We start from the raw sequence: 12,217 nt of genomic DNA, 5'->3' as shown, positions 1-12,217 counted from the left end.
TGTAATCTCTACTTATCTCGATATTAAAACCCAGCACAGTGTATACTGTATAATCTCTACTTATCTATTAATTAAAATCCAGCACCGTGTGTAATCTCTACTTATCTAAGAATTAAAATCCAGCACCGTGTGTAATCTCTACTTATCTCGATATTAAAATTCAGCAACGTGTACAATCTCCTCTTATCTATGAATTTAAAACCAGCAATGTGTATAATCTCTACTTATCTCTGAATTAAAACCCAAACACGAGTGTAATTTCTGCTTGTCTCTGAATTAAAACCCAACAACACGTGTGATCTTTACTTATCTTTGATTTAAAAACCAGCAACGTGTATAATCTCTACTTGTCTCTGATTTAAAAACCAGAACGTGTGTAATCCCTACTTGTCTCTGATTTAAAAACCAGCATCGTGTGTAATCTCTGTTCATCTCTGATTTAAGAACTAGCACCGATTACAATCTCTATTTATCTTCATGGCGGACCCACCTCTAAAGTGTGTTAAGGCGTTTTGTTACTTTCTATTTCTTCTGCATATTCTGTAGCAACAGGTTTTCAAACAGATACACATAAGTCATAATCCAGGGGTAACTAAGGGTTGTAAGGGTGTGCGTGGGAGGGGGGGGAGGGGGAAGAAAGTGTAGAAATATGTTAATTATGTTCACACATACATAATTTATTAACACTTTCAATACGGAAGTGTGAATATGATTGAAAAGTTTACATAGTTAAAAAAGGTATCAATATTTTTTCAAAATTGGGGTTTGTTGCCAAATGCTCTAGTACGCTCCTGTTAAATGAGGTAACGCTGTCGGTGAAATTATCAAATTAAAAAGTGGTGGTGGTGGTGGTGGGGGGGTATTGGTTAGATTAGGGGGGGGGCCTTGGTTATCCCACCAGGATGTATGGAGCGACACACAGCGCCGGCTGGGAAAGGATAAAAAGGAGACTCAACTTTACATCTATCTATATACTGTCTGTTTGTAACTTTGTTGCCTGGAAAATTTTCAGATTTTTGTAAAATTGTGAAAAATCCACAAAAAATAGTAAATTCGCGAACTTTTTTATTCTTGTTTCATCAAAGATAAAATGCTGAAGACTAAACAATAATTATAGGTTGAAATATATAGCCTAATTGCTTTCCAACAACTTTAATAACGAGTCAGATTGATTGATTGATTGATTCCTACTGTACCATGTACATGTGTACATTTGAAAAACTATTAAAATCTCTGTACAGTAACATCTCTTCTATTCGTACATTTTACTTTCTTGAACTACTGTACAGTGAAGTAGATACAACTGCAGTACACTACAAAACGTCAACCAAAATGCAAAAATACAACAATAAAATTTTAGGTTGGAATGATGTGTCCTGGCATAACAAAAACATATTTTCACCAAACATAGGAATAATATTTATTTGATATCTACATTTTAAATTAATTTTTTTTATTTTTCATAATAATTGTCAAAAATCTGCAATTATTTGGTTTATTTTTTTTAAAAAGTTTTATAAATATTGTCTATATTGGTTCGAAATTTTAAGAATAAAACCATATATATTATAAAAAATTATCTAAGTTAGTAACTTAATATTGGAGCATGAATTTATAATGCAAAATAACATGCTACGCTAATACTGTTTTTTAAACAAATAAAGAATTTCAAAGTTATTTTTCCCCTTATTTTTTTTATAATATCTTATGTTTTGAAAGCGGTGATATTTGTGTTTTGAAAGCGGAAAGTAATTTCGAACAGGTGTTGGGTGTTAATTATCATTTTTTGATCCAGATCCTAAGCATATGCATTGCTCAGATATTTGAAGATGTTGTAATTTTATTCTTTAAATTAAGACTTGTTTTCTGTAAAACTCAATATAAAGTTCAAAATTAGAGATAGTTAGAATGGTTTATCTTGTTTATAAAATTAAAATAGATTTATTGAAACAGAAAGTTTGGCTGCTGAAGGTGTTCTTCTAGATCAATATTATGTATTGCCAACATGTACACCCTCCAGGTAAAATTCAGATTAAGGTTTTTTATCAGATTTTATCAGGTTTTTTATCAAGAGAGGGAAATAACAAAAATTGGGGGGAAAATGAGACTTAAAGGGACTGTACGCGTAATTTCAAGTGATCGTCCATTTATAGAGTGGCATGTCCGATTCACAACGATACCCTTAAAACCTTTGTTTGCTCAAGGATTTAATAAATATTCTTATTTATATAGCAGATAAAAAAGTGCCGCGCGAGTGTACACTAGTAAAGAGTGTACAGTGTACACTGTAACCTCTAGTCTCCCGACACTCAATCTTTAGCTATACAAATGAAGGACAAAGGTTTAAAGGGTACTGCTGTGAATAGGACAATGGACATGCCTTCCTGTAAATGGACGGTCACTTGAAATTACACTTACAGTCCCTACAAAGATAGCTAATTACTATTTTCCGAAAAATTCATCTAAATCTCTCTATTTCTAAAAAATTGACAGAAGGTAAGCACATTTCCGAGGAAAAAAATATTTATCCTATTATTCAATTAAATAAAGGAAAATAAACAAATACAACCGTTTACCCTTCTGCAATTTTTTTTTTTTCATGTTTAGGGTGGCCATGATGACAGGAAAATATCCTTACAGGTGATATTTGTACCAAAATTTACTATCAACAATTTGTTGAATATTAAAATATTTTTGTCATTTTGATAAAAAAGTAATACCCACCATTAAGCAGAACCGAGATTTTAATCCATATTCTCTAGTATGGGAAGACAGCACATGTATATAAAACCTTTAATGCCAGCTGGACTTCCTGTTAATGTCAAGATAATGCCACAGTATTTTAAAGAGGTAAAAACACACAGCTTAAATATGTGAATCCAGTCATTTATAAATAAAATGCTAAACAAAATATTTTTCGGAAGTAATTTTTTGATATTAGTAAAAATTAGATATGTTTTACTGTAAACCAACCTTTCACCATTCTTACTTTTTTTCTAGTTACTCATGTTAAGACCTTTGCCCACCAAAATGATTCATAATTATTTGTCAGGCTGGATATGTAACTCATGCCATTGGTAAATGGCATTTAGGATACTGTCATCAAGTAAGCCATTTCTCTTCAAAATTTTAATTATCTCCAATGATAATAAGCTTAAACTTTAACACTATTTAGAACTATACTCCAACCAACAGAGGATTTGATTCATTCTATGGATTCTACTTGGGATCTCAGGTACAAAAAACTGTCAGATGTTAAAAAAAAAGATGACTGTTTATAGGTCTGAGCTGGGAATCATTGTGTTGGATGCACATAATCTCTTGATCTTGATATCCCTTGAAAGCACTTTTAATTTGAGGATCAATGTATGATCTCTTCATTTCGGCTTTTCCTCCATGGTATGATTACCATGCGGAATATCAAATAAAGATTAAATTAATCTGCAAATCAAAAAAGATTGAGATTGATGCTTGACCTCAATATTATCCACAAGACCAGAGTTACAAACTCTGCCTATATTATAACTAACATCACTTCAAGTCAATAATGTTAGAGTTTTATGGCATTATATGATGACCTGAAAACCAATTATATTTTAGGACTATTATTTGCACAACAAGATTGAAAATATGGATACTGGATATGACTTTAGGTTCAATGAAGACATTCTTAGAGGTAGTTTAAATAACAACAGATAAAGTTTTATTCTCAGAATTCTGAACAAATATTATGCAGGACCAGAAGTTGAAGGAAAATACTCAACCGACTTGTTTGTAAACAGAGCAAATACACTAATTGAAGAACACAAGGATGGAGACAAACCATGGTTCACATATCTGTCATTTCAAAGCGTACATGATCCCATTCAGGTGTTTAAATTTAAATATGAATCAATTTAATTTGTAAAAAAAGTCAAAGGTTAGCTGGATAAACTACATAATGCAACAATGCAGCAATCAGTAAATTCTATTACATCTAATGTTTATGTAGAGACTCCTTCTTCATATACTCCAATTAATTCATGATTAATGCCTCAACTTTCACCTTATTTAAATTTTTTCCTAAATTAATTTTTTTGCTAATTAAATTTCCTTTCTTCATTTTTTCTAGGTTCCCCGTGAATACACAAGCAATCTGTGTAGGTACAAAGACCAGACTAGATTCTACTACAGTGCTATGGTGCATGCACTGGATAGTGCAGTGGGCAAGGTATTTGGAATTATGACATATTCTTTATTTTTTTTTGGTAAAATTTCAATAATATCCTCATTATCTTTTTAAATAATGTTTTGTTTAAAATGAAGGTGATAGACGGACTAAAAAAATCTGGGCAGTATGAGAACACAATAATAGTGTTTACCACTGACAATGGTGGAGCAGTAAACGCTGGTGGTAATAATGCACCCCTCAGAGGAACCAAGGGGACCCTCTATGAAGGGGGAACAAGAGGAATCGGGTTTATTCATTCTCCTCTACTCAAACAGACAAAATACACTAACAAGTAAGATATTTCAAGAAAGAAAAACTAACTTATAAGTGAAACTTACACTGTGCACATATCAATTAAAGGGACTGAAAGTGTACTTTCAAATGCCAGCAGACTCAAGATTACAGTGTACACTGTACTCTCAATGCTAGAGTACACTGGCACGGTTTCTTTGCACTTTTATTTCCCACTATATATATAAGAATATTTTAGACATCATTGATCAAGCTATGGTTTAAAGGGTAACATTGTAAATCGGACATGCCACTCTTTTAAAAGGAAGGTCACTTAAAATTACACTTGCAGTCCCTTTAAGCAGAATTTGTACAGAAAAGTGTTTGATTTAAGGAATCTAATGCATGCAGTGGATTGGTTGCCAACCCTTCTCACAGCTGTGGGTCAATCTAATTTAACAGAGGAGCTTGATGGCATGGACCACTGGGCTTCTATTAATTCAGAGTAAGCAAATCAAAATCTTACTTCAATTTTATTTAAAATCTTAATGCAATTCTTGAGAAAAATAAATGTCTTTAGAAAAGAGGCTCCCCCCAGAGATGAGATGGTTTACAACATAAAGGAGAAACCCTTCAAAGCTGCATTACGAAAGGGAAAGTACAAATTGCTGTGGGGCAGCTTGTCACAAAAGGTATTATTTGTATTTCTTTATTCTTTTACAAGTTTAAAAAAAAAGGTAAAAATTGTTTATAAGGGAAAAGTAAAATGCCAAAATGTCCAAGGGCAATTTGACATTTATACCTTTAAATAAGGATGTCTTAAAGACAAAATTTGATAATCTGTGACAGAAACAAAATATATAACCTTAAAGAAATTAATTAATCTTAATAGGATACTTGGTTCCCAGCTGCAGAAGAAATCATAAACAAAAACTCTTGCGATAACATTATCAGCAGCCGATCTAAAACTCCTTTAGTGAATAAAAACCAAGGTAAATCACAAAAATTTACAATGTTTTCACAATTATAACATCAATACTTTTGTTGCTTTCAGAACGTTTCATTGAACCACACACAATTGATACTGTTGAGAGTCTTTTTCTAAACATCAGTGAAGATTTTGACTACGAGGATGAGGTTATAAATAAATTTTGATAGCTGAAGTGACAGGCGTTTTTTAAAATCGAATTTTAATTTTTTTGATTTTTTAAGAAAAAAGGTTCCCTTAAAACAATTCCGCCAATTCAATCCAGCTATTAAGTCAGCTATAGCTGACATATAGAAGTAAAATACATACATACAAATATATATATATATATATATATATATATGAGCGAAGAGCTTTATTATATATATATGGATTTTTAATAGATAAGGGATTTTTAACGGCCCTTGAATTTTAAGAATAAAGAACTGGAGGCCCTTCAATACCAAGCTTATGAATCTCAAAGACGAGGATATCCAGATGAATATTATTATGAGGATGACATCTCCAACCAAGAGATTCAAGAAGAGGATGGTGAAGAAGAAAACTTTGAGAGCATAGAACTTATGGACCAAGAAAAGGAAGGAAGTATGGAGGCTAACTCCAGCTTTGCACGTGAGGCAAGGAACAAAAAACACTTTGAGAGGAATCAGAAAAGTCGAAAACACAAAAAAGGTTTGCAAAACAAAGGTGGAAACAAAAAGAAGAAACATCCTTCTGGTAACTTCAAGAGAAGATTTACCAACAAGAATGGGGTCTTAATTAAACCATGGGGCAAAACCTTTCTGTATGATCTACAGGTAAACAGGAGATGAAAAATTAAAACTGAATTATTATCTTAACTATTTTGGTTTTCTAGGCTGACCCTGAAGAGCGCATAGATTTAAGCAATGAGTATCCTGACATTGTTAGTGATCTTAAAGACAGAGTTATGAGACACTTTGAAAAACTTCTTCCTAGATTTGCCCCAGATGATTTAGAGGTAATCATTAAGAAGTAGACACGGTTAAAAAATTATTAAAAAAGAGCTGGGAACTTTTGTGTTGGATACCTATAATCCTAATTGCTTGATCTGGGTTTCCCAATTGGGCACTTTATTACAGAGAGTCTGTTTGATCTTTTCATTTTGGATATATACATTATCTGTGTTCTCTAATTGGTTGAACTGATTTGCCATTTGTTTTTCACATCTGACACTATGATTGGTTGAAATTTAGACACTTGATTGAGTGTTCTGTAGATTGACAAAAAATCAAGCATTGAAATTGATATCCACAATACAAGCGTTCCCACCTAAGGACCAATTAAAGTTTAAACATGAATTTTTAGGCTGGATATCCAAAATATTGGGGAGGAGTCTACAGTCCTGGTTGGTGTGAAGCTAAATATATTTGAGTATATGTATAGATTTATTAATAATAAAAAAATAAAATTCATATCTTAGAGCATTGTGCAACAAAAGTTCAACAGAGCATAATAATTTTTTGAAGTTTTTAATTACAAATTTGTTTTAAAGTCAACTCTGTAGTTTAAAACCTCATACTTCTTTTTACAAACCGGGAGGTCTGAGGGGGGGGGGGTATCCTCCCCCCACCCCCAAAAAAATGCCTTTTAAAATAAGTTTGGATGTGAAGTTATTAAACAAATTTTTGAAGCCTAGCTAACTTAAGAAAAAACAGTGACAAGTATAACAATATTCTTTGTAAAAGGTGTATGTTATAATGTTTATATAATATTTACATAATATTTATATAATATTTAAATCATTTAAGCTTTTCTCAAATCACCCGGACCACTCTTCAACTGTAAGTTATGTAGCCTAACTGACAATTATGTACCCTTACTGATGCAATACATTTTTTTGAAAACAAATATTCCGTTAATTAATAGTTTTGAAAAGTCTATATACTTAAAGGACTTGTATAAATGAAAGGAATATGACAAACCACCAAACTATTCTTCAGAAAATTGTTTGTTCAGTAAAAGGTTAGGTGAGGTAAGATTAGGTTAGGCTTTGTTTAAAAAAAATTGGTTGTGAACAATCAAGTTTATTAAGAAGCTGTTTGTTAAGGTTTAACTGATCAATAAAATATTAACAATCATTAACAATTTAAAACCATTTGTATTGAAAAAACAATGGTTTTTTTATTTTTCTTAACAATCCAATTTGGTCATTCATCATTCATTAATTTTTCAGAATGTTAGAAAATTGACTGAATTGAGACTAATTATTTCAGTCATTCTTATGTTTTTGAAAACAAATCAAAAAACCAAAATCTAGACAAATAGACACGCACATGCTTTAATTCAACCATCAACATGTTCCACCATTAAATTAACTGTTTCATCTATTCTTCAAAACATCGTATTATCCCCCCTTAGATACAGGCTGAGATGAGGGATCCTAGTTTAAGTGTAGACTTGATGGTGAATAAAAGCCTAAAGTTGGATTGTAAAACCATGCCGGGGTAAATCTATTCAGTATTTTCCAAACGTTATTTAGGGGGTTGGAAGAAACGTTTCTCTTTGATCTCTTGCAAGAGTAGTGCAAACCCATTATATCATCATTGGCTAAAGGAAGATGACATTCATATTATTACTTCATCTTTTAAATTGTAGTTTACATTCAATGAACTTGAAATCATAAATCAAAACTCTGACAAAGTTTAACTGTACGCCACATCATCATTCTTTCTTGAAAGTCCACACTTTAAGCATTTACGTCTACAAGTTATCTGATATGGGTGTTAGACACTTGGACTAACCATATGAACTATTGATATTTTCACTTTTGTTTATATTGACAATTTTTTTGATTAATTATGCTTTTTTTTAAATTCAAAGTATTTTTATTAAATTGCATTTGAATTTCTAATGGTTGAATTACATGCAAAAAAAAGTAATCCAATTAAAGCTATCTATACTTACAAGTGGTCTTGAACTAGGGTTTCCAGTCGTAATTACGTTACACGTAATTATGCGTAACACTTTCTTTCACTTACGCAGGAGCGTTACGCGTAATAACCCATGCATTACGTTTACAAAAGAAAGTCTAGTTTCGCGTAATTAATGCGTAATTATGCAAAATTATGTAATACGAAACAATTCTGTAATAAATAAAGTACATATTAATTCTCAGAAATAAATATAGCGGGAAAGTATGTGTAAGGATATGCCGGCTACAACCATGTCAAACATATTTTGACGATTTTATTGACATTTTTTCAAACAAGGAAGGTACACTTGAGTAAGTAGGTTGAAATATTAACAAGTTGTCGAAAATTAAAAATTTATAGATAATGTATTTTTTTGATAAAAATAAAGTGTTGGCCCTTTCTGAAACTTTTTAGTTGTTGAACGTGAAAATTACATAGTATTGGCTGAAATTTCTGATTCAACTTGCGTGACATTATTTTCCTAGTAAGTTATGAGTTGTTTTATTTAAATTAAAAGTTAAAACTTCAAAATTTCATAGATGTAATTATTGCAAAATTTCAGTAATTACGCGAAATTACCTCGTAGAAATTACGTGAAATTACGCCGTAATTACGCGTAATTATAGTTTCGCTTATTACGTGTAATCAATAGAAAATTTTGCGAAATTACATTGGGAGAAATTATGCAAAATTACGCCGTAATTTCGCGAAATAGTTTTTTCCCAATTACGTGTAATCCTGCGAAATTACACAAAATAAAAATTATTACGCGTAATTATGCATAAGAGAATAATCTATTACGTTGATAACCCTATCTTAAACCAGTGCCGATTAGGGTTTGCAAAACTCGTGCATAGTGTGTATTATTTATTTACAGTGTGAGTTAAAAAAAACATGGAAAATACCACTGTTTTACACTAAAATTTTTTCCAGAGTCAATATGTTCGACTTAAAAATATCAAAATATAATTATCAAAATGCATAGACTTGTAATATTATTTCAATTTTTTTACATCTGAGACATGATCCCTGCAAACATTTTTTAGAATTTTGTTACAACAATGTTAGCATTTTTTAATTCACTACATAGATTTGTTGAAGACATTCTTTTTGTGTGTAACATTTTAGACCACCCTGTTTCCCACATGTTACATCAAATATGACCCAAAAGCAAATTATAAGGCTTCAGTTCTGGTTTCTAAGTTGGACAAGAATGGTAGAGAAATCTAGGTTCTCTACCTTGTATGGAGTTCTGTTTGCGTTAATAGTGTTTGTAGATGCAGGGGGAGACAAAAGGAAGAGTAACCAAGCCCCACCCAATGTACTGTTCATTGTTGCAGATGATTTAGGTGAGAACAGGAAAGATTTAACAGGAAACACATATATATATATATATATTTTTCGATTTCTTTCAGAATATCACAAAAACATTCACCATTTAAAGTTAAAATCTAAAATAGACTGTCTTTTTATATTTTTATTTTGGTTAATTTGAGATAATACATAAATATTGAATACATCAGAAGAATTTATTAAATGTCGTCTTGAACATTTTTTAATGGGTTTTGCCGCTGAGAATTTTTTGACAAGAATCATAGTATTCCTAAATCTCAGTAATTGTACTGAATGTACTGAAGCTGTTGTGTACTTTCTCAATCCTTCGAAGCTTAACAAAGGGATACATGTAGGTTACTAAAACTTAGGGTTTCCAGTCATGATTACTTTATGCATAATCGCGATTAACAATTTCTTTCACTAATGCAGGAGCATTACGCGAAATTATCTGTTAATTACGTATACAAAAGAAAGTCTACTTTCACGTAAAAATGGCATAATTAATTACATGAATTTATGTAATATGAAACCATTCTGTGATAATTATGTATTATTTCTCAGCAATGAATATGGCGGGAAAATGTGTGCAAAGATATGAAAATTACATTAACACAGTATTGGCTAAAATTTATGATTTCAATTTCAAAAAATTAAGTTGTAATTACACAAAATTTAACTTTTTTAATAAGACTCAACAATACAAAAAACTTGGCAAAGTTAATTTGTAGAAATTTTACTAATTACCCGTAATGATAACAAAAATATTTATAGAAATTTAGTGAAATGGAAGTTTGGCTAATTAGGCATAATTATTGCAAAACTTCGCGAAATTACTTTTTTGAAATTACGCGAAATCATGGCAAAATTTTGCAAAATTGAAGTTTCACTAATCATGCATAATTTTTTCAAAAATTTATCAAAATTACTTTATAGAAATTACATGAGATTACGCCGCACTTTCGGGTCATTGAAGTTATTCCAATTATGCTGTAATCCTGCAAAATTACACAAAATAAAATTTATTTTGATAAACTGTATGTAATTTCGTGGAAATAAATAATCTATTACATTGGAAACCCTACCAAAACAATAAAAAAATTTATTTGTTGAAACAAACAAACAATCAACCATCATTCCGTAGAAGTCAAGGCTGAGACCTCATCAAAAATAGCCATAATGGCTATTAATGTACCAATTGGTGACACACTGTCTAGTGTGGCCAACTGTCCCAGTACAGACCAATGACATATGCCACCGCCCAACTGCACACTAACAGCAACCCAGGATAGTCCATCTTGGTACTATCCTAGTATGAAAGTGTTAAAAGGTATAATAATTTATTTTTAGTTGATTGATTAAAATAAGATTGTTTGAGAAACCCCACCTGTAAGGAAGACCTACTGCTGGCCTATGTGACTTGCAACCAGCCAGGATTCCACTAACACTGCCATTTTTCTCCCTCTCTCAAGCATTACTCCTGGTCTGACCCATCTCCCCAAAGATAAGTCCTGAAAATCTGCCATACAGGTCTTACAGAGTATGAGTGAAACTCTGAGATCCGGAAAACCCTACGCAGGGCAGCCACAGATGGGCAAACAAAGATCACATGAGACTTTACCAGTCTGGCACAGACACCCTTAAAAAGACACCAGGGGCATGAGACATGGGTAACAGTTGTACCTATCTTTATACCTGTTACACAACTTAGCTTTTCCAGCCTGGATTCTGCACAGGGTCTTACTTGCTCTGGAGTCATTCACAAAACCTTGGAGCTGGAACCATTTCCATGGCTGTGAAGCTGCCATTACAGAAGAGTGTTCTTGCTTAGGTGTTACACAAAGCTGACTGCACTGACCGACATTGCTTTCTGCAACTCCTTACTTGCAAACTCTGCAATGATTCCCACCTCTTGCTGAATTTCCACCAAGGTTCACCCAAGAGTCTGTAGGATGCTCGAGTATCTCATGCAAAAACTCCATTAAGAGTGTATTGGACATAGTCTTCAGTACATCCCAGATGAACAAAGTCTGTCTAGTCTGGATTTTGTGTACCATAGGCCTGAGTCCATCCAGGTAAGAACCATAGAAGATGAGACTGGGATCTGTCTTTTAAACCTTGCAGTCTCTTTTGACTCAATGCTAGACTTTTTAAGAGTCACTGCCTCCACACAATACCAGATCGCTGGGATTACACAAACCTCTCTAAGTCTCTTGGCAACCATAGACCTATCAAGAACCCCCCTTGATAGGTTCATTATAGCTTACTCATAGTTTGTGGCTTTACAAATCATATCCTTCTCATACACTCCTATCATAGATATACCTCACACTTGGATTGTCACACATGAATACTTGTGTCCAGAAAATCTCATTTGGAGCATTGGTAAGAATATAGGTCTTAGAAGTTGCAAGCTTCATGTGCATGTCCATACAGATCTTGAAACAATCCTGAGAAGTTTGTTTATTCCTCTCTTAGGGGTTTTTGACAACAGGAGCAGGTCATCTGCAAAGAATAATGCTG

General features: G+C 32.4%; 1 protein-coding gene across 1 annotated transcript; it reads left to right on the top strand.

Moving 5' to 3' along the window:
• The first annotated feature begins 694 nt into the window (after window positions 1–694).
• LOC111707351 (arylsulfatase B) lies at window positions 695–7,457 on the top strand. The gene is made up of 17 exons (XM_023480444.1): window positions 695–1,411; window positions 1,954–2,020; window positions 2,608–2,640; window positions 2,763–2,850; window positions 3,053–3,106; window positions 3,176–3,235; window positions 3,601–3,676; window positions 3,737–3,870; window positions 4,112–4,210; window positions 4,306–4,502; window positions 4,836–4,946; window positions 5,022–5,133; window positions 5,334–5,433; window positions 5,496–5,578; window positions 5,846–6,226; window positions 6,286–6,408; window positions 6,756–7,457. Exons 1-17 carry the CDS (start codon window positions 1,198–1,200, stop codon window positions 6,819–6,821), a joined length of 1,998 nt encoding a protein of 665 aa, XP_023336212.1. The 5' UTR covers window positions 695–1,197; the 3' UTR covers window positions 6,822–7,457.
• Window positions 7,458–12,217: the final 4,760 nt, after the last annotated feature.

The sequence above is a fragment of the Eurytemora carolleeae genome, unplaced genomic scaffold (assembly GCF_000591075.1).
Source record: "Eurytemora carolleeae unplaced genomic scaffold, Eaff_2.0 scaffold658, whole genome shotgun sequence".
Taxonomy (NCBI): Eukaryota; Metazoa; Arthropoda; class Copepoda; order Calanoida; family Temoridae; genus Eurytemora; species Eurytemora carolleeae.
Note: the sequence above shows the minus strand (reverse complement) of the source record. Positions and strands in the feature narration are given on the sequence as shown.